At 42.2% G+C, this 22941-nt stretch overlaps 2 protein-coding genes across 8 annotated transcripts in view; one reads left to right on the top strand and one right to left on the bottom strand.

Moving 5' to 3' along the window:
* The first annotated feature begins 1975 nt into the window (after nt 1–1975).
* On the top strand, nt 1976–8501 carry anp32a (acidic (leucine-rich) nuclear phosphoprotein 32 family, member A). Of its 3 annotated transcripts, XM_069705639.1 has the most exons (8): nt 1976–2198; nt 4868–5017; nt 5129–5251; nt 5335–5533; nt 5656–5765; nt 5863–5917; nt 7183–7194; nt 8054–8501. In XM_069705639.1, the coding sequence occupies exons 1-8, from the start codon at nt 2145–2147 to the stop codon at nt 8164–8166; spliced, it is 816 nt and encodes a 271-aa protein (XP_069561740.1). In that variant the 5' UTR covers nt 1976–2144; the 3' UTR covers nt 8167–8501. The 3 variants fall into 3 exon arrangements, with proteins under 3 accessions (XP_069561740.1, XP_069561739.1, XP_069561738.1); XM_069705638.1 differs by lacking the exon at nt 8054–8501 and having other exon boundaries at nt 1978–2198; nt 5863–5928; nt 7182–7401; XM_069705637.1 differs by lacking the exon at nt 8054–8501 and having other exon boundaries at nt 1979–2198; nt 5650–5765; nt 5863–5928; nt 7182–7401.
* The window catches only part of coro2ba (coronin, actin binding protein, 2Ba), a 44131-nt gene continuing 28922 nt past the window's right edge, over nt 7733–22941 (bottom strand). For all 5 annotated transcript variants that reach the window (XM_069705628.1, XM_069705630.1, XM_069705632.1 and 2 more), the window contains 10 exons: nt 19080–19196; nt 18114–18263; nt 17850–18014; nt 16444–16560; nt 16244–16348; nt 14719–14815; nt 14222–14334; nt 12792–12882; nt 11776–11915; nt 7733–10992 (listed from right to left, as the gene is read on the bottom strand). In XM_069705628.1, the coding sequence (XP_069561729.1) occupies nt 10858–10992; nt 11776–11915; nt 12792–12882; nt 14222–14334; nt 14719–14815; nt 16244–16348; nt 16444–16560; nt 17850–18014; nt 18114–18263; nt 19080–19196 (1230 nt within the window). In that variant the 3' untranslated portion in view covers nt 7733–10857. The remainder of the gene's footprint in view (nt 10993–11775; nt 11916–12791; nt 12883–14221; nt 14335–14718; nt 14816–16243; nt 16349–16443; nt 16561–17849; nt 18015–18113; nt 18264–19079; nt 19197–22941) is intronic.

Raw genomic sequence — 22941 nt, 5'->3', positions numbered from 1 at the left:
CATCAGGGCCTCTCATGCCAGGTGAAAACAGACTCTTTGTTTTCATTTTTCTTCTCTTTATTTTCATTTTTGCTTCTCTTTGTTTACATTTTGCTTCTCTTTTTTTACATTTTGCTTCTCTTTTTTTTAATATTTTTTTTACATTTTGCTTCTCTTTGTAGTCACTTTTATCTCTTTTTGTGGTCACGTGTTAAATTGTTCCTCCATTACTGAAATATAAGGGGTTAACTGGATGTTACGAGGTTAAACAGTACCTCTCTCGTATTTAGCAATTAAACCATACATTACATCTCTGTCAGTCTTAACAGGGTTTGATTGTCTTGGTGAGGCACACAAAGCCATATTTTATAAGTATTTTGCATTTATGCCACATTAAAAGTGGATTACAAAGTTAAATGGCTGCTGTTCCCTGTAGTTACGATTAGCTTCATTAACCAGGATGCATGTGTGCTGCTGTTGTGCAGCGGCGTGTTTGACACTAATGGGCTGATGGAGGGAGTTAATGTTTAGCACAGGCAGCGAGGAGAAAGACGACCGCCTCAGAGGACGGAGAGAGAGACTTGGGCTGGTGCGAAATAGCAATAATGTCGTTATTGGCAGTTGCTCTCATGTCTCCTTATCATGGACATGCACATCATTCATTATCACACAAGTTAGATGGACAGAGAGTGAGGCGTGGACACAGAGAGAGTCTGTCCACCCTCTTGATAACCGATGGCATTTATTCAATATTTGGCGGACAAAAGCTCCACTTAACCTAATATCATTTTCTGTTCATGCAGGTTTTGATCTACTGACAGAAAGTTTGTAACTTCATTATACGAGTTACTGTTAATAACATCACGCTGCAGCGCCTCCAACCCTTTGTATTTATGCATTTTTCTTCCTTTTATTGACCTCAGCTGAAAATGCTTAACCCCCTACTGATGGTTGCTGGCTACCGACTCTAGGCTTTGCTTCCCCCTTGTGGTGAAGCTCTGCACAGCCTCACCGGGTACAAGATAAATACACGAGTTCAATGGAGGTCTGACTGCCCGAATGAATGACCGCAGCACTAGTTTCTTATTGGTTTGGCGTGTCTCGTTGATGGCATCCGTCCACCTCAACACGTTGACAACCGTGTGGTCAGTGAACGACCCTCTACCTCCCGAGCCACACTAGAAGCTGCAGCTGAAGTATTCAACTAAATGGGAAATGTTTCTTGTATATGATTGAGACAAAATTAAGATTTTTCTTTTAACACGAAGACATATTGGCTTATTTCAATTTCCACTTACCCGCTCGTATGAGGCGGTACTTTTGGTAGTGATCCCCCAGTTTTTGTTGTTATCAGGATTTGGGGCAAGAGAGGGCCACTGTAGAAACACTTTATAATGTATTTAAAAGCAAATTTACTTTCATTTTTGACACTTTCTAATAGGATCTGTGGGAACTGAGTTTTATTTATGGTCATCAGCCCTTTTCCCAGGAAAAACTGTGTACGGTGTGTTTCTTCTTGTGTCATTTGTCAGTTTGGAGCTCGTTTGTTTTATACTTGCCTATTGTTGTTTATTTTATTTCTCTGCATGCCCCCAAAATGATTGAATTTTCAATATTTTTGGTGTTTAAAAAAAAAAAAAAAATGTATTTGAATATTCTTGTGCTGTGATTATTTGGACAAAAATGTATTACGTTGCCGCTTTCGTACGAGAGAAGACCGAAAGGGCTCCGCAACAATAAAGAGGGGCTTTTCAACGTAGGTGGAGGTTTTAACGGTGATGTTTGTGTGCGCTTGAAAGTCGCGTATCCGGCGTAAAACACTGACAAGCGTTATTATTTCCATTTAAACTCAAGTTAACAAAACAACCAAACTTCGACAACAAAAACCCCACCCGGTTTTATAAGGGCGCCCTCATTGGCCCGCGTGTCTGTAAATCCGTTCCCTCTTTATTCGGCTCGCGCCATTGGTCGGCGGTGACGACAATCCCGGAGCGTGCTCCCGCCCACCGAGCGGATCAAGTTTGAATGAACAACAGCAGACTGGCTCTGGAGGTGGTAGTTGCATTTAGCAGTAATTATTTCCACACACAAAAAAAAGGAAAAAAAAAAAGTGTGTGCGCGAGTGCGTGTGTGTGTGTCGTGTCGCCGGGTCGCGCGGATCAAGGATGGAGATGAAGAAAAGAATTCATCTCGAGTTGCGGAACCGCACTCCGTCAGACGTAAGTTTTGGCCTCACAATCCCCCTGCTCGTAAAGCGCTTCCCCTTCTCAAGCTAATGGGAGAATATTTCGTGTGATGTCTCGGCGTGGGGGGGGATACAAAGTTTCCTCCCCAAGTTACAAAAAAAAGAAAGAAAGAGAAAGATGATGGGGGAGACGTCGGGTCACATTGTTGCTCTGCGGTCGCTTGCAGGTTCGCCGCTTGAACTTTCCTCCCGTTTTCCGATGTGCAGTTTGAGAATGCAGCGCAGCTTCTTCTTTTCTTTTCTTTTTTTTTTTTTTTTTTTGGGGGGGGGGGGGGATGCCACCAGCGGTATAAACAAGGCAAAGCGGTACGAGAAGCCGTATTTGTTCAACTTTTGATCTACGAATGCGCCCCCCCACCTCCCCACCACCACCACCACCACCACCCCACCACCCTTCTCCGTTTTGAAACCCCGGCGTATTGTTGTTATGTGCTCGTTGCTCGACGGTGCTATCCGCAGGATTTGACCGGGGAAACGCATTTCGACCCCCCCCCCCCCCCCCCCGAACATTTTTTTTTTTTTTAAGCCGTCCGCTCGGCGCGTTAAGGATGCGGATACTCCAAAAAAGTCACGGAAATATTATCAACGATGCACGAACGATCGCAGCCCTCCAGATATCCAGCCTTTACCGCTGCGTCCAACACAAACTATAGAGTTACTCGGGGAGTCCTTCCCCCCCCCCGCCCTCTACCCTCCCCGCGTCCAGGTCGTTTATTTCTGCAGGAAGTGCGTTGAAACCACTTCGAGCGAGGAGCCTGCGGATCGGGCAGCCTCCCACCGGAGCGCCGACTGCGCGCACAGATGGCCGAAATAAAGCGGCGCTGGTACGGACCGGGGATGGGGGTGGGGAGGGTGTGTGTGGTGGGGGGGGTGGGCTGGCGGAAAACACGCAGGGAAACGAGCCGATAACGTTGACTGCGTCGTTACCGGCCACGGTGCTCATTCTGCTCGTTTCACCCCCCGAGACTCTTTTTGTTGTTGTTGTTGTTGTTTTTTTTGTTGTTTTTTTTGACCCGAGGAATCCGGCCGACATGAAAACAAACTGGCGAGCCGCGTTGTTGCTCCAGTTTTCCCCAGAACTAGGACAAGCCGCCATTTTACCGAGAAACAAAGGCAAACCGAAATACACCGGGAGAAGAAGAAGAAGAAGAAGAAGGAAAAAATAAATAAAAAAAAAAACCCCGTTCATTCGACACCAAACGACCAACGATGCATCGTACCTTCTTATTAATAGAAGTCTATACGCGCCGTCGGTCCAATCGGCCGCTGTTTAGCACAGGCGACAATGAAACGTTTGCCTGGCAGCGATCTAATCGGCTTTTAGCGGCCCCTCCTACTCACAAATTGACCCTGTGCACGACTCGTAGGTCTGTTTGGCTCCGACTTGTTTTGACTAATGTGCATCTGCGCCGCTCGCGCGCACACACACACACACACACACACACCCGTCTCTTGTTACACGTCTCGTGCAAAGCAAACAACCTGCAGCCGCCGCACTTTGTCTGTTTCGAAATGTAATAAACAAATGGGATATTTACGTAATGGTAGGAGAGCCAAACGCATCGCGATATCTACGAGTGCTGACCACTGAATATTGATGGACAGCAGGGTTTTTTTTTAAAATATTTTTTATTACTATATATATATATAGTTCCGGTCCTCGCTGCTGATTGGCTGAGTCACGTTCAGGGCCGAGGTGAAATATCCGATAAGAGCACACCTGTGACCGCATATCACACCATTTCAATATCAATGCGCCGACACCAACTCAGCCTCATAATGTGCTCAGTCAGTCAGATGTGGCACCACCCACTGTTTGGCTGCTTTATCAGCTCAATGTTGACATTGTATTATCTGTCAGGCATTTGTATTCAGTTTTATTTATTTTTTTTTACGTTTAATATTTATTGTCTATACTATGTTATCAGTCTTATGAAACCTATTAGCTGTGGTGGAAGAAGTAGAGGCCCTTTACTCAATTAAATAATAGCAGTACCACACAATAAATCTAGTCCTTAACAATTAATTCCTGCTTCCACATTATAATTAAGTAGTCAAGGAGTCAAAGGAGTCAAGCAAGAAAGTGTGCTATGATTAAATGTGCGCTACGTTACTGCAGGTGTTAACTTTAAACAGCATTTTAGTAATGGATCATATTTATATTTCGTATGAAAAAAACGGTGAATTAAATAGTAATTGCAGTGGTCAATTAAATGCGGCGTAATATAAGAGAACAATATCTGAGCAGGAGGAAAGTGGTAAAGTGCTATTTGACTCCCGATACGCCTTAAAGGTTCAATTAAATTATCTTATGTTTGCTTGCTCCAGAACTAAACACTTTATTTAACTCTATAAAATAAGAAGCTTAAACAAGGAAAGAGACGTTTCCCAAAAGCTGAAACAAACTTTTGTATGCCAAATATATTACTGAAGTGTATTTAGCTGAAATTTGTGTCCAAAGTAGTCACATTCAGCTTCTGTAGGAATAAGAGCTAGAGTTAACGCAAGTGCAAATAAAACCACACAAACAAAACTTTTAATGAAGAGATTTCTGAAACACAACACACGCTTAAAATATTTTATATTTATACTGATTTCTTAAAATCGAAAAATGCTGACCAGACGTATTTGTTTGTTCTCCAGGTCAAAGAACTTGTGCTCGACAACTGTCGCTCAAATGAAGGAAAGATCGAAGGTCTGACAGACGAGTTCGAGGAGCTGGAATTTCTAAGCACAATCAACGTCGGCCTGACGACAGTTGCTCACTTGCCGAAGCTAAATAAACTCAAAAAGGTGTGTGTTTTTTTTTCTTTTCTGCATAAAATAACTCTTTTAAAAAAAAAAAAAATACATCTTTGGGCTTTCGGGTTTTGCATTGTTTTTAATTGTTTAATTGATCGACAGCTTGAACTCAGCGATAACAGGATCTCAGGAGGGCTGGAGGTTCTGGCAGCGAAGTGCCCCAACCTCACACATCTCAACCTCAGTGGCAACAAGATTAAAGACCTCAGCACGATAGAACCACTGGTGAGCGAGACTCAAAACTACCGCATGCGAAGCGGCCGGCCGCATTAGTCACCCAACTTGATGTTTTTCTTTTCTTTTGACAGAAAGAATTGGGCACCCTGAAAAGTTTAGATCTGTTCAACTGCGAGGTGACAAACCTGAACGAATACAGAGACAACGTATTCAAGCTATTACCCCAGCTCACGTACCTGGACGGTTACGACAAAGACGACAAAGAGGCACCCGACTCCGACGCCGAGGTTTACGCGGAGGGCCTGGATGATGACGAGGAGGATGAAGATGGTACGTTTGTGACCTCCGTACGGACAGACGCGTTCTTTCTGTTTCTCCGGAAGATTCTGATGTTGGCGTCTGAACATGCGGCTCATAATTAACCACCTCCAACCGCTTTCGCCTAGATGCAGATGAGGAGGAGTACGATGAAGATGCGGCACCAGGAGACGAGGAGGAGGGGGAAGGCGAGGAGGATGAAGAGGAGAATGAAGAAGAGGACGAGGACGACATCAGTGGAGAGGTGCGATGAGAGCAAATGGGACGTGCATGCTGAAATGAAATAAGAAACGTTCTGTCTGTATTCACTGCACGAACTCTGCCTTGTCGTTTGGATGCAGGAGGAAGAGGAGGAAGATTTGAATGACAGGGAGGTTGACGATGAAGATGAAGAGGGTGAGGGTGAGTAAAATGGCGGCTAACTTGTACCATCTGTGCACAGTGTATACTACACACTGATCTTGCAGTCGGTAAACAACAAATCAGCAGACTTCAATGTGCCCCGTGGTGTTTACTTGTAAACAAAGATTTCCGGGTTCTTTGTGATTCACTGTGTACATTTTTAAAGCCTAATCATACAGTATGTATTTCAAATTTGACAGTGTTTATATCCAACTTTTCGAGCTAGTATACGTCTCTTTGTGGTACGATGCCGCAGTCCTTAGCTCGCCCGGCTCCGCCCACCTTTTGTTACAGCTTTTGTTTTAGCTGCGATTATAGCTTGGAAACCTTTTTAAGCATTCAGGTTTGCGCGGCCACTCCGAAGGGCAAGACGGATCGTTAACCGGGGGGGGGGGGGGGGGCGAAGGCGAAGTGGGACGACGCTCAGTTCAAATTGCAGTTTCAACAATGGATGAAGCGACGCGAGCAGCTGTGACGGCGCGAGCAGCTATCGAGGAATTGAAGCCAAAGTCTTCAGTGGTCGTTTGCACTGCGCTCACATTGGGGGGAAGGTCTCTGTTGTTTACGGCCTGGTGGGTTTTGACGCTCATCGTGTCCGATGGTGGTCAATGCCGATTGGTTGAAGGCCGCTCCTATAGTTTCAAAATTAACCAGACGTCCACGCCCATTAGGATGCAACGACTGGAAACAATCTCCAACGGAGCGTGGTCAGACCCGATGTGAACACTCGGGGTCGGGCCACTGAAAAGCACACAAAGTGAACAGACAGGGCGACCACCTAAAAGGCACTAAACCGGCAGCAGGAATTTTTATGGCACCGCATTTAAACGCGTGCACGATACAAAACAAAACAAGGGCCCACTCCTGAAAAGCTTAAAGGATTTAAAGGAAAATGATACGACAGGAAATGATATGACACATCGAATAACTACCAATTGAATGTCGTGTTTTTCCCAAAAATGATTGTAGTTATTTTTTCTGGAGCTGTTTTCTCTTATTAGTTGTATTTCTGTTTCCGGCTCTGAGACGAATAAAAACGTGATGGTTTTTTTGCACATCTCCAGTGTGAACACACTAATACTCAAAACCTTCTTAGAATGAATACTCCGAAAATCTTGATGGTCCGTCATAAGGCGGCACAGACTTGTCTTGTCATGTGAAAATTGTCCATTTTTACCCCCGATTTTGACTGGAGACATTTATTGACTTGATGCCGATGTTTGTGTCTCCGAACGTGACTCTTTTTTTTATTTTTCCAGAAGAAGAGCGAGGTCAGAAGAGAAAAAGGGAACCGGACGAAGAAGGGGAGGAGGATGAGGACGATTGAGAGTCCTCTTCAAGCTAAGTTGTGAACTGTTTTAAACTTGTATCTCCCAGTCACCTCCCAACAACCCCATGTATTTTTTTCCCCCCAGTTTCATATTGCAGTAGGAGTGGTTTTTGTTATTGGCCAGTCAGGTTAGACAGGGTTGCCTGGAGACGACAAAAAAAAAAAAGACAAAAAAAAAGAAGTTAAATTTATGTACCTTTGATGCTCCCGTGTTCCAGTCTTTACGGTCCACTTTTAACTGCTTCGTGGCCACCAGTTTTGTAATATCAAATAATAGCAAAGATAAAACCTTTTTGAGAAATGTTTTTGTTTTCTCACCGTTTTGTGTAAGACCAGTTTCTGATGACTTATGTATTTTAAGACCTCCCCCTTCAAAAGAAAAAGACAAAAATGAAACAAAAAAAGAGTGCATGTCTAATACATTTTAAAGTCAACTACTGGATTTCATGTATGGCTGTCTTCTCCCCGTCTTAATCGTATTTTATTTTGCATTGTACCTTTTTTTTTTTTTTTTTTTTAATTTTATTTTTTAAATGTAAGTTATGTGTTTGTAATGTCACCAGTATGCCAATACTCTCTGCTGTCCTGGTGTGAAACGTCTGTCTGAACATGCAGTGTGACCCCTCACAGGGCATATTTTTAAAAATCATAGCAAAAAAATGTCTGCCCTTGTCAAAGCTGCTCCTCCTCCTTAAACCCTCAGCTTTGATAGTTCGGAAATACGTGTTCTTGTAAATAATGACCAAATCTATTTTTTTGTATTCTCTTTGATGACGGCAGACATTGAACAGACAACTGAGGTGAAACTATGAATTGTAATAAGATATTAAATATGTATGCTGCTTTATCTAAAATACGCAGTGTGAAATTTCTTGAATTTGAACATAACTTTGTATGCATAATCTTTCCATAAAGATAAAATGTTCAACATCAGAACTCATTATTGCTTTTTCCATGTTCTTTTGTGTGACACACAGGTGGCAATGTTTGAATTTGTGGTGGTAGTGTAGAGAAGTACTTGATATAAAATGGAGGTTACAACCGCAACGTATGTGCATTGAAAATTTATTGTTTCAAAGTGTAAACTCTGGAAAATGGTCAGTTATTTGGACTTTCTGTTTCTCTAGTATACGCGACGGTCAAATTGGCCTACCTCAGTGAGTTTTCACTCTATGTTAAATCCACTGTCATCAGCCAAATTCTGTTTCTTTTTCCCTCCCATTCACTTCAATAAATCCCTTTTATATATGTTTTTTTGAAGTTTGTCGTCCTTGTACAACAACACAGTCGAGTCAAAAGGTGATGTGTTTACAGATTTCCAGGTGAAGATCGTCGGGTAGCCGTGAGCCTTTGCGTTGTCGTCTACACACGGGAAACCGATCCAGGATGTATTTTTCACAGGACCGAGACGTGAACCTACAATACTACCAAAGACCAAACAGCAGATTTAAGCTGGCGTTTACTTGAGTCTCAAATCCTCAGTCAGGCTCAGTGCCAAACAAACGTAAGAGGTTCTGCCCAAACAAAATTTAATTTAACAACTATACAAAAAACAGTGTCAGTCATTTTAAAAGCAGAAAAGCATTTCTGTTATCCTACCTTCTAATAACGAACTGTTTAAGTGGTTGATCTCAGTTTTCAGTACACCTACGCGAGGCCCTGAAACGGCACAACTTCACTGCAGCTCATCAGTCTGGATGATCCTTTTCCCTCCGTCTACTTTCACTGTAGCCTTTTATTTCTCCTGCACGAAATATACACATTTACTATTGTGTCACTACTTCACATCTACATTACAATGGTTCACCTTCTTTTTTTTTTTGTCCTGATGGTTTCAACTGAAGCTATAAAGCTTTTAACCCTTTAATGTCCCGGCTAGGATGCGATAAAGGAATACTTGTGACCTTCAGTCTTTAACTTTCTTTGACCCAACAAAGTCTATTCTTGCTGTGCATGTAGTGAAGTCGTGTTTTTTTTTTTTTTTTTTCATTTCTGAGGCCACCGAGAGCAGAATCGCGAATAAAACAAGGCCGAATGTGATTGGGTCCGGATTAAAAGACGTGGCATTTTTTAGCAGAATCTTTCTTTTTGTCTTCCTCTTGAACCTGTCTTGTTACAATCGAGTCAATCAAATGTTAATTCAGTGCCAACGTCTCTTAAACGAGAAAGGAAACAACGTTGGATGGTAAAAATATAGGCATTTAAACTGCTATCGAGCCGAAGTCTGCTAATGGTACAAGTGGAGGGAGAGGCCGATGACCTGAAGTCTTCAGAGCAAAATTACACATCTACAGGCAAACACGTCTCAGTAATAGTAATATACTTAGTTTAAATGTAAAAGGATGGTTGTTATTACAGTTTGAACTGTTAGGAATAGGCAAGAATATAGCTTCATAACTCGTCTGGAGTTGAGCTGTTGGAGTCGATGAACTAATACTATTTACGGTGCCGTTTCACACAAGTCTCGCACCATTTCAACCAGAAACATTCAGCAAAATTCTATCAAGCATCACAATCATTACTTGCGCAACCACATCATACAAAAAAAACAATGGGATAAACAAATATACATGTTATTAGCTAGAAAGTTGAGACGTGACCAATAAATAGAAGCAAATGTACATCACCCCCCTCCCTCCCTCAAAATGAATCCCTTGAAACTAGTAACAGCCTGCAGAGCTTCCGTATTGTAGTTACACAAGTTCACCACCAGTGGATCCACGTCTCCACTGCTGCTTTCCCACAATTTAAATAAAGAATAAAAATACTTGAAGAGTGAACTATCCACTCTCCCTGCGAAGAGACTGCATTTGGAGAGCGGTGTGTGTCAGTGAAGGAAGTTTACAGCTGACGTTTGTAGGTGAGAAAAGCAGCTATTGGATAAGCAGCTTTGTGGAAAAAAAAACAAAAAAAACATCCACGGCTGCTTCTCGTCCGCCATTTTTTGAGATGATGTCGCAGCTCGCTGCAAACTGGGTCTGCAGCAGGGTCTAAGGCCTTGGGGAAGAGAAATAAGAGCCAGCGATAGTCTTGTCATCCTCCGGTTTTTGCCTCGACACAAAAAAAAAAAAAAAAAAAAAAAGAAGTCGGAGGAGGTTTTGGTCGGTGCAGGAGGAGGAAGTCCGGGGACTTTTTTGCACGGTGAAGGATCAAGGCATTGCCGTGTGGACAACAGGGCAGGCGTAGCGAGACAAATACCCAGGCGTTGTGGCTGAAAATATGCAGTAAGTGATCATAACACTTGAGCCTGTGCTAGAATCATTAACAATCATTTATAAAAACAGATAATACCAAAACTGACTGGATCTCAAATGTTTCCTATCATCGATTTAAATGTTGATGTCCCTGAACTGTCTCACCTCCATTACTTATATTTACCACTCGTACAATATTCCAGTAATTACATCAGTTAAGTGATTATCCAACAGTTACCATATCATTGTGTGCATTGTGCAGGGCAGCAAGGAATGAAGTTATGATATCATGTGATATATCAAAAAAGCCGGGGCGGGAGGGTTCAGAAGCTCGTCAGAGGTCAGATTTTTTTTTTTGGGGGGGGGTGGGGGCAAAGGAAGCTGCTTTGCCAGTCCAGGCTGCTGAGAGGTCAGACGTTGTTGGGGCTAACGTTCTTCAGGTTGTTGAGCTCCAGCTCCAGCTGGCGTATTCGCACGTCCTTGGTGGTCAGCTCCTCCTTCAGCCGCCGCAGCTCCTCCTGCTGCCGGAAGAACATCCGCAGGAGCTGCGTGAAGAAAGACAAGAACAACAAAAAAAAAGAAAACACATGCGAGAACGTGCAGGAAAGACAGAAGTCCAAAAAAAGACAAACATTCTGTATTCAACCCAGAAAGTTGTGTCAGGACCTCACGACAGGACTGCACCGACAAACAATCTGACCTCAAGGCCCATTTAGTCGCTTTTCTGAATCCCATCACACCAGCACATTACACTGCAATGTTATTACATTGAATATCATATTTGTGATATGACTGACAGCTCCTTAACAGCTACTAAATGGACCTCGAGGTCGGCTCCAGTTTCCAAGTTCAGGAATGAACTCCAAAGCTGAGTTTGTTTGTTCATTGAACAAAATAATCCACTAAGTAGCTTTTTTCCAGATCTTCTCATTCTTTCGCTCTTATATTCAGTTAGTCTGGTGATTTATCCGAATCTCCAATCAGGCGAATGACGACACGAATCAACCGATCCCGATGATCCTCTCTTTATTTTTCTGTTTGTTAAATGAATGAATTTTGACCCCATCAGCTGTCAGAACAGTAAAAGTTCATCTTCATTGGGTCGGTAGGTAAAAACACTCCAAGAAACAGGACATACTGTATATTATATGTGCATTACATGATGTAGTATTCAGCACAATCACCCCAAATTTCATATCAAGGAAAATAAATTCTACGGCATTATTAGACCCCTTTTAAAGTCCTTACAGGTATTGTCTAAAACCATTCTTAATACATATATAGCAGAGGAACAGCAGAGTGATTGACAGCATTAAATCTTGTCGTACCTCGTTCTCTGTCCGCGGCGGTACGTTCTCCAGCAGGTCGATCCCGTTCACCACCACACTCTTCTTCTCCTTCACCGGGGCCTTGAACACTAGCTGGTTTGGCCGGTGGTAACCGTCCTTCAGGGACATCAGGACTGGGTCTGTTTGCACCGAGGAGTTAAACAACAGAGAGGCCTTGAATCCTTCACAGAGCACCACGGGGGATCTATTATCACTGTGTTTGACTCCTGTACTTGTTACAGCTTAACCACCATATGTGCACTTCTTTTGGTTGAATAAGTAGTTCTCGTCCTTAAAGGCTTCAATGGATTTCAAAGGTGTGGTAAGTATTGAATGTTTTCACTAGGCTTTTATTATGAGGTAGGACTGGGCAATATAGATATTATAATATAGGAGAGGATAATGTCTTCGATTTGGGTATTATTATTGCAGTATGGCATAATTGTTGTCTTTTCCAGGTTTTAAAGGCTGAATTACGATTAAATGATTAAGTAATCAGAACTTAACAGTGTTGGCAATTACCTTTACTCAGTCCTGAATAATAATAATAATAATAATAATAATAATAATAAACTTTATTTGTATAGAACCTTTTATACAAGAAGTGCAGCTCAAAGTGCTTTTCAGCGAAAAAAAAAAGAAAGAAGAAATGCAGTGTTTTACATAAATACAGATAAAGGAACATAAAAACATGTTAATATGCAATTTAAAAATAAGAAAAAGAAACAAAATACATAGGAAGAGATCAACTATGATGTACATAGATGTTGAGAGCAGACAAATCATGAAGAATAGAGGTGATGACAAGAAATAGACGTCTGAAATACACGGTCACTCCCGGACTTGATATTCACTTGGCCCATGTTGTAATTCTGAGACTCCTTGAAGTGATATCGGAGTCTGGTTCAAGCTGTGTGACACTGACTAAAGGTAAATGTATGTGGGGATTTTCTACTGCGAAGAAAATGTCTGGTTTTAAACAAACCAGTCCAGCTAGTGTTTAACGTGTCGTTTACCTCGATCGATTCCGCTCAGCCACTCGCTGGCGGACAGGGCCGGTTCTGTTCCTGCTGTCATGGGGTAGAGGTCCTCCTGGTACGTGTCTGACTGTAAACACACATTTTCACGTGCTTTAAACACATTTGTGTTCACTACGTATTCTTACTTTATTTGATTTGATACAGCTAATTAATCCCAAAGTCTGGATAAAAGGACGTTTAAAGTGCCTTACATACATCTCTGAGGGGACTGTGGGCTAAAAGCAACGCTTCAGTCATCGCTTTGACAGTTTTCTGACTTTCAGTAATGCATCTACTCAACTATTCTTTCTGTTTCGCAACCAAACGCCCACTTGTTTTCAAGCTAAAGCAATAATTTAATACAAAATGTCCTTTTGCATTCAGATTAATTACCTCTGTCCTTGTTTGCTTTCAGCTTTGTATTTCTGTTCATTACAAGCCACAATTCAGGACGTCAAAGTCTTGCTAACAGATGTTAATTAAAGTCAAACAAACACTTATCAGCTTATTAAATGGGGCTACATCCACACTAATCTGTTTTCATTTTTAATCTGCGGAACTTTTGCTACATTTACACGCTGCTGTCCACACTGCTTTGGTGTTTTCGAACCCCAAAAACTTTGCGAAAACCCCGCTGACCTCGCTGCATTTTAAAAACTTCGGGTTTGCGACGTAGTCCGACGGTGATGCAAACACCCATTTGTGCTGTGTTCCTGACCTTGTTGTGTATGCCAGCAGCTGTTGTCATTACACTACTGCCCGCGTTGCGCAGAAGGCAACTGGATAATATTCCAACGATTTTGGTCAGTTCCCATGTCCGGCGGTGTTATCAGCATCACATAGACCGCAGGTTTCCGGTGAGGCCCGGTAAGAACTAGTTTATGATGGGATCATTTTGTCAAGGAAGTCGTGGGTTTTAAGGAATGCTGAGATAACTTTTGATTGTCCGGATCAGCCCTCGATAAACCAAAGCAGAAGACGGCATCCGAGTACAGAGCCCGAAGTAAAAGGATCTTTTCCTCAACTTCTACCAGACACGCGCTCGGCCACCACGCCTGGGAGCAACCGACTGCACGCACGTTGAAGGAAAACGACGCCTCGCTAAAGCCACTGCATGGACAGAAAGGGAAAATGTTATTTTACAAGGTACAAGCATTGTGTGATTACAAATACTGTTTCAAGGAGGTTGTTAAGTGGTATGTGTTCCTGGACGTGTTCGTTTGGACGGAGATTAGCTGGAAAACGCTGCTAAAACACTCAACTGGACGGAGATCATTTTCTTTATAAAAATGCTGTTTCAAAATGAAGCCGTACGAGTGTGGATGTGGTCTTATTAAGTGCCGGATAGACGTGATATACTGCAGATATAACTGATAATGAGGGAACAGAGTAGAATTACTTCATTCCTGTATTTCGAGCTCACTCACCCTCCTTGGCACAATCATGGAAATGGGCTCAATCAGGCCCTTCAGGGTGACTAGTTTGTAGAAGCGGAAGACCTCGCAGGCGGCCACATCCAGCCCGTGCTTTGGCATCACACCTGCAGACGAGAACAGAAGCCTGCGGTGACACAACCGTTAAAACACCTTCCCAGAATTCACGGCTAATTTGAGTCTCATCAAGGAGACACCAAAAAACATAAAGCTTCTGTAATACGATACTGCTGGACGAGTTAGTGAAAACCATTACAGCTCCATCCAGGGAATATTTCATTTAATCTTGCTCTTTTTTTTTTTTTTTTCTTCAAAGTCTTTTCTCCTTTCAGGCATGCGGCACCGTTTTTAGAGCAGCGCTGAGGCGGAGCCCCTTTTCACGGTGATTCATTCCCTCCCTCCCTCTCTAAAGACTGCTGATGAAGGGGTTAGGATTGCTCTTTCTGCTCCGGCAGGAAAGATCATATAATGCTGATCAATGACTGACTTACCTAGTCCTTTCTGTGGGGTTGGGGACCGGAACTCCATTAGGTATTGGAGGTATGGCTTCTCTGTGGTAATTTCAAAGTAACGGATGTTGCCGTCCCCCTGCCAAAGCAGCAGAATGGGGCTATTACATTCATACTGTACTCGAACTACAGCGTCATCTTATTTGCTGCTATGCTCACATTCACAGACCAAAACTATGCCTCTTAGATTTTGCTTTTGAACATTTACCCACAACTGGTTTAAAATTAAGATGAGAAAATTCACCTCTTTGAGAGAAACCATGTTTCAAGTTCAGCAGACACAGAAAACTTAAAAACCTCAGTTTCTCGGGGTCTCAGAGAGTTTTGTTTAAACATGCTGACGCAGCAAAGTAGGAGAAATGTGTGTGACTTTGGATCTTTGAAGTTGTGACGTGTTTTAAAGAAATCTAGTACTGTATATTAATGATAGTGTATTCTGAATGACGCCCTACAAACTGTTCTCACCTACGGAGAAGATCTTTACTGATATGACTCTGCAGTCATTAAAACGTAATCAGGTATCTGTCATAGACCGGTATACAAACTGCACTGTCTGTCTTAAGTTTCTGGAGGGCTTAGGTGTTCAGTGGTTGCAACGGGGGTGGGTAGTTCAAAAATGTTCTGCCTTTTTAAACAATTTTGGACTGTTATCATTGCAATAATTATATCTTTTAAACAGTCTGTGCCATACATTTATTTTATTTTTTTTAAATCACAAAACATTGGGAAATCAAGGTTTATAGTGAATGGATTGCAAAAGCAATGTTATCATCCTCCCAACAAAATACTTTTTTTTTCTGTTCATTTGGCTTAGGTGCTGTGAAAAAACACAACTGAACTGTTCATACGACCAGTGAACAACAGCTAAGCATCAAATAAGTATGTATCATTTCCATTATCCATTATTTAATATATATGCAACACTCACACATTCAATTCATCTCATACTGTGATTTATTTGTTCCACTTATTTATCAGACATTCTCTATTTGTCTGTGATTTATGTTCATGTGATGAAAGATGACATTGTTTCATGTTTTATCTCAACTGTCAGTTATTATGATTATTTATTATGTTTGTCAATGTATGCCATTGTAACTACCAAACATACTTACTGTGTTGACTTTTTTTCCATACCAATATTCTCCTGATTACCTCTACCCTGTTATCAGTCATTAGTCTTTTAACAATTTATACCAAATATAAGAACAAAATGTCTTTTCAAAACTATTTTTTTTCTGTAAAACACAGCGGTGTGCAGAATTTGTGCTTATATCTTTTCTATTGGTCCCCATCTGTGCGCAAATATGCAAATGATTTATGAAAATTCAGAAATATTACAGCTGTAACAACACACACACACACACACACACACACACACACACACACACACACACACACACACACACACACACACACACACACACACACACACACACACACACACACACACACACACACACACACACACACACACACACACACAGTCAGAGGGAGTAGTTCTGACCTTGCCTGCCAGGTACAACATATGTGTGTCAGCATCATAGAATGGAAACAGCAGCCCCGAGAGGCCGTCTATGTCCTCCTCCACAATCGGCATGGACAAATCCTCCTGGGAAGAGCAGCACATACGGGGCTTTAAGCACACCCACTCGTTCCACCCACGGTGGCATTATAGGCCTGAGCCATATGGAGGTGTTGCCTGACCTGATCCCAGAGAGCGATCTGCCGGGTGTTCCAGCGAGAAACCCCTGTGGTGAGCAGTCGCTTCATGTTGCCCAGGAACACCACCCGGTTCACGCGGTGGTTCTTACAACTGGCTTGCTGGTGGAGCAGCACACAGACATAGAGTGAGGATATAATGTGAGAAACACCTGCTAGGAAAACAGAATTTATTTGACATATTCTTGTGATAAGTCAGAGTAAAATATGACCACAGAAAAACATTTCAGAGACATTTTCCTCAAGGTTTTTTGTTTTCCACATTGTGGAGCCACAGGTAGCACAAAGCCTATACCAAGGAGCCCCTCATAAATCAATGGTATTATCCCCTACATTCTGTATGCTGCCAGTCTAAGAGCTTTGCATACCGTAATAAATATAATTATGTCTGAATTAGTACCTAAATAGCAAAGCAAACACAGCGTTGTTTGTTTCCTGTAATCCTGGAACATAAATCTGTATTTCAGGTACTGAACATTTTCATTATTTGTCTCGGTGTCCCCTGCCTGTTCCTGCCGCCTCGACTTGATCACCGCCACTTGATGCAGCAGGGGAGAAGCACATGGATCTAATCACAAGCCATTTCTGTTTTGTATTTTGTTCTAATATTATGTTTCTGGCGTTTTTGCCTTTATTATATAGCTGCAGTACAGACAGAGAAAATGCAGGGAGGTACATGGGGATATGACATGCAGCTAAGGTCCTGCCAGATGGGAGTGGAACCGTGTTGCATGTGACTTAACCACCCGACAAACAGGACATCCAGTCAGAAGCTATTTCATGTTGATCACACAGCATCATCACCAAGGTCAAAGGTCAAAGATTTAGAAACAGTGGGGTGAGCCAGTTTTTAGTTTTTGTTGGACCACCTTGGAAATTGAATGGCACTACAAATGATCTACGGCCCTTCAGAGGTCAAGAACCTGTAACACTGTCTGTATGTGGACAGGCTGACATTACACAATATGCGTCTGTTAAACGTCAAATTCAAAAACGATTTACTTGCTGCTCTGACAGCCTCCACTCTTCGGGGAGCGCTTGCCACAATATTTTGGGACGTGGCTGCAGGAATTTGCTCCCATTCAGGCACAACGGTTGATAGGTGTTTGAGGGGTTGAGGTCTGTGCGGGCCAGTAAAGCTCTGCCTCACCCTGTTTTGTGTTCTGGGGCATGATTTGACAAAACAGAAAAGGCTTTTCAACAAACCACAAAGACGAACGCAAATTATTGTCTTCTAAGTTTGAAATGTCTGTAAATGGAAGTAAGAGGCAAAGGGGGTGTCCCCACACTTTTTGTCCTATCGTGTACTCGCCAACCACCTCTATACGGATCATTTTAAATTCTCGTGTTAAATGAGAGGTCCAGTAGGAGTAAAATGTTTTATAACACACCTGAAGGACTCTCCCGGAGCGCGGCTCGATGACGCGCAGCTTCTTGTCTTTGCAGCTGGTGGCCAGCAGGCTGCCGTCCGTGTTGAAGGACATGCTGAGGATGACGTCAGTGTGGCAGTCGATCATTTTCACCGGCTCTCCGATCTCCAGGTTCCAGATCAGGATCTGACACGAGCAGGAGGGGATCGTTTGGGTGGAAGTTAGATCACCGTGCTGCCGATGCGAGGCTGCGTTGTGTTGATCGCTGTGCGACGGATGTGGTACCTTGTAGTCGTAGCCCGCACTGAAGAGGATGCCGCTGCTGGTGGGGTGCCACTCGATCAGACCCACCCGTCTGCTGTGACCGTACAGCTCCAGCACCGCCTCCGTCATGTTGCGCCTCAGACCGCCTTCTGGGATCTCCCATACTCGGACCTGCCACGTTCACAAACACACACAATACAAACGAATACACAAACACACATACACAGTATTACACAACTCTTTAATGGGTGAATAATAATAATAATAATTATTATTATGTTATTATAACTATTATCATTTTGTCAGAGGTCACTCCATGTTTTTAAAGAACCCATTACTACGAACTCCAAACCATCATCAGTATGGTACAGCTAGAGAGGCTTCTGATCAAAAATAGCACACGCTATCAATGCAGCCCTTTGCTTTAGGATTAGACTGGATTACGGCTCTGGCTAGAGGCTCTCTATTGGACCAGATGAGATTATCTTTCAACAAGTGATAGTACTATATAGAACACACTGCTGCTGTGGCCTCACTGTGCTCAACAGACTAATGTAGCAGGTGCATGTAGTGGAAAAAAAAAAAAGGGGCCTGCAGAGGTCAGAATATGTCTTGTAACATGAGATTAAGAGTCAGAGTGATTGGGATTTGATGCTGTGTTTAATGTCATTAATGTAGTCAGTTACTGAACAGATTTGTGTCCTGCTTAACGGTATTTCAAATCTGTCATGTGCCATTTTGAAGTCACAGGCTCACAGCAACAACAACAACAGGGACCAGAGCTGCCAGCCAAAACGAGATAACAAACCTGCGTCCAGCACAAACTCTCTGAATCAGTGAGCCTCTGACCACAATGAGACGACGAACTCTTTACCTCCTGGGCCGGTGGCCGTCGACCTCAACACCAAACAACAGCTATAGATAGATGTTTTTTCACATTTTCAAAACTGTGAAGTCAGAAAAAAAAAAAGGTTGTGAGTCACTAACCGAGGTGTCCTCAGAGCAGGAGGCGACGATGTTTTCAAAGAAGGGATTCCATTTGATATCCAGCACATTGCCTTGGTGGCCACAGACCTTCGGGTAGTGGGAGTCCAGGCGGCCACACTGAAACACAAGCGCATTATTTTACATTTACTTTCTCTGTACTGAAACACATGTAGGTGAAAGAAATAAAAAAAAAAATAGCAGCATAAAGTAACAGTTACAGTTACAATAGCAGAAATAAAACTGAACATAATGTTTGAGGGCATCATAACCGCTGATAAAATTATAAAATAACTGCTTATTTACACTGCTTTACAAAGTAAAATATGTATATTTGCTGAATGCATACGTTTTTCAGAATTTTTCTATCGCCCATAGTTTTTTGTTGCATTATACCCATATGGAGATGGAAAACTGTACCAAGGAGCTTCTAGACTAGTGTTGGACACTAAAGATGTTTTTGAGCACAAAAATAGGCAAAAATCAGAAACTTGTGCCTTTCAGAAGGAAGTTTGGACATTTTTTTAAGTGTATCAGCCTTACCTATTAATAATTAATATACACACTCTGCCACTTAAAAACCACATCTAATAGAAAAATTCTAACAACAGATTCAAAGCCAGCGTAAAAAGCAGTGTAAAGGTCCACCATTTTAGTTTGTGCGATAAAAAAATGTAGCCCGCAGTTATCTGTATTCATCCATGAAGAACATGACAGAACGAAAACATTCTTGGCTTTTATTGATGTGAACTCAAAAGACTGATCAAACATAACACAAGTGAAATCACATCAGCGAGATGCCTCCATGAATCATGATCTAAGCAAAACAGACCTGGTTATTGTGGAGGGACGTCTGAGGCACATTCATTGTTATTGCAATAACCCGCCGAGTCCACAGAGGGGCACTGGCTCATAACAGCTGATGACAGACACTTCTTAATGTCGGTCATGATGTCATGAATGTTTGATGTCACTTCAATCCACTGACCTCTTTTTTTTTTTTTTATTTCCCCAGAGATTTGTTCAGGAGCGTTAGGTCATGCCTCAGTGAAATCCAGAGGGTGTGTGTGTGTGTGTGTGTGTGTGTGTGTGTGTGTGTGTGTGTGTGTGTGTGTGTGTGTGTGTGTGTGTGTGTGTGTGTGTGTGTGTGTGTGTGTGCGCGCGTGCGTGTGTGTGTTTATATATGCAACGTCCTCGCTGAACCCTGAGGATTGACTCTAAGTGCATTATCAAGCCTTAAGATAATCTATATAAAGTGTAAGTTAGTATTTACCCATATCGATCAATATTAGCTGGTTACAGACAAGTCAAGTTTGATAATGAGCAATAAGAGTGAGCTTCACAACCTGAGCCGCAATTAATATCAATTTAATCTCCGCAACACACATAACAGAAACAGTCTACATAAATAAATAATCAGAAAGAAGTTTGAAAGTCACCACTGCAGTGAACCAGCTGAGAAGCTGCACTACCCTCAGAAAGATGTATGTTTCAAGGTATCACGTCTCCAAAGACAGTGAGAGAGCTTTGCTAACACGATCAAAGGACGCAAGACAAAACCAATAGAAATCAGTCGGTGCTAAAACACCGCCACTGTGAAATGAAACGTTCAATTCAAGTCAATATGAGAGATGGGAAAAAAAAAAAAAGAAGAGGAGACAATGTGACTCAGCAAGACAACTCGAGAAACACAACTCAGATACCTTATAGGATGACGCCTTTCTCTCCAAAGTTGTCATCACCCGTTCGCTCCCATTAATAACGACGGATCTAAGGGACTCCATATTCAGGTGGAACTAATTACCTGCATAGAAATTACGTCTGTTGGGAAGCAAAGAGTTCAGAGGGTCCGTGAGGCATTAGGAGGAAATTAAATTTTATAATGAAACATTAAATGAATGGACTTTTTCCACTGCTTGTCTTTTATATATTTGACAGTTTCCGCTTCTAACTCGCGATCATCACATGAAATATATTACAAATTATAAATCGGCCACTGTTAACTGTCCGGTTATTTAACGGGAGAGCGACCAAGGCCTGCGTCAGGCCTCGTGATCTGCGTGCAGCTCATTTCCTGAGGTTGCGGCACGGATGAGCGCTCTCGGTGACGCACAGATGTGCTGGCCAGGTACCAACGTCTCCAATACGCCAGAGGAACAGCACTCTGATTGCTACCAACTTTTATCAATCTGTAATTCCCGATAAATCTTTACAAATGTGACGTACCGCTGCTGCTCGGTGATTACAGTCTTCCTGCAGGCTATTACAACCGAACAGCGGCCATTAAGGAGATGAATGTTTTGAGAATATAATATGGCTCCTCCGGCTATCATGTGGAATAATGTTTGATTTACACAACTCGCCGTGTAATCTGGTTTTAGAGTCAAAATTCTGTCTTCCCCACTCTGCTGCCATTGTGAGTTTCCTCACTCATGCCGCAGCTACACGGGTGTTGCAGCTTGCTAATTAAAAAGACTATAAATCTTCGCAGAAGTGGTTATACATATTCTGCGGCATACCCTCCCGTATGGCCTGCCGCACCTCACTGAGCTGAAATGGACATGCTGAGTCATGCTTATTAAAGTTGAACAGGCTGAATATTCTGCAGTGTTAAGTCACCGTCATTGGATCACTGGCACAAAGTGTTTTACTGGACAGGAGCACTTTATTTATAGTGATGGTCATAATATACTGTAAGAAGAGAACATCCATTGTTCATGGTGTCTATTGCGTTTTGGGGATTTCCATTTTATATTATGTATACTGCCAATAAAACATGTACATTTTAATTATACTAGATAAGCACAAGCAGCACCGCATACATCATGTAATCTTTTCCTCATTAATTACTCGCTCAGTCTTTGAAATGGCACAAACATAAAAAAAAAAAAATGTCCATCACAATAACACGGAGCCCAAAGCGATTTCTATGAATTAACAGTTTTGACCAACTGCCAGTTCAAAATTAAGAGATATTTATTTTTACAGTCACAGGATACCAAAAAAATTGCCAAAGATTAATTGGCATTTTGGCATTAAAAATGACTTAATTATAGACACTGATTAATACCAGTTAATAGGCTGAACACAACAACATCATCATTCACAGTCATAGCAGTGGCAGAAGGAGTATTAATATACTGGTGGTGGCAGTGATGCGAAAAGCACCACACCCACTGCTCTCTCCTTCTTAGGCCGAGGTGATGAAGAGGAGTTTTTGACCTTCTGTGTCATTTTCTGGGCCGCTCTGTGTGCCAGGTGGTGCCCACAGTGGTTCGTCCACTTGCTTGTGGCTTTGTCTGCAGGCGACCATATGGCTGTCTCGCCGTGCTGTCATAGTAATATGCCCGCCATGCTCCTACCTCACCATCAGCCAAAACGACGGCAGATTAGTTAGTTTATCTAATAAAGGAGGAGATGGGGATCATTTTTTTAAACAGTGTGGGTGCCTTTTGTAAAAAAAAACAAAAAAACAAGGAAAACCTGAAAGAAGATTTTAGATTTCTTCTATTTAGTTTTTTCCTGTTCTGAGGGATGTCACGCAGAAGAAACACCGCTGACTGCTTTTGATCAGGATGTCCACTGAACAGGAAACAACGACTGAGTTTGATTAAAGTGTGACTGGTGACATCACTCTGCGTGCATACCTCCTTTTAATTAAGATGTAACCCCATTTATTAATTCACTTTTCAATCCACAGATGTAGTACAACGTACACTGTAAATGTATGCTCTTATAGTTTGGGGTATTTGAAGCCAATAGATCATTTATGTACATCTTGTTTTCAAGCAGTAGAATATTTTTCTCATATAGAAGTTACAAAAAACAACAACAATCATTTGGGCATTTTAGCCAATAAAGACCA

Source organism: Brachyistius frenatus, unplaced genomic scaffold, assembly GCF_029030835.1.
Source record: "Brachyistius frenatus isolate BFR_SWC_R1_liver_20210118 unplaced genomic scaffold, ASM2903083v1 Contig_58, whole genome shotgun sequence".
In the NCBI taxonomy this organism is placed as follows: Eukaryota; Metazoa; Chordata; class Actinopteri; family Embiotocidae; genus Brachyistius; species Brachyistius frenatus.
This window is presented reverse-complemented; position numbering and strand designations above follow the sequence as displayed.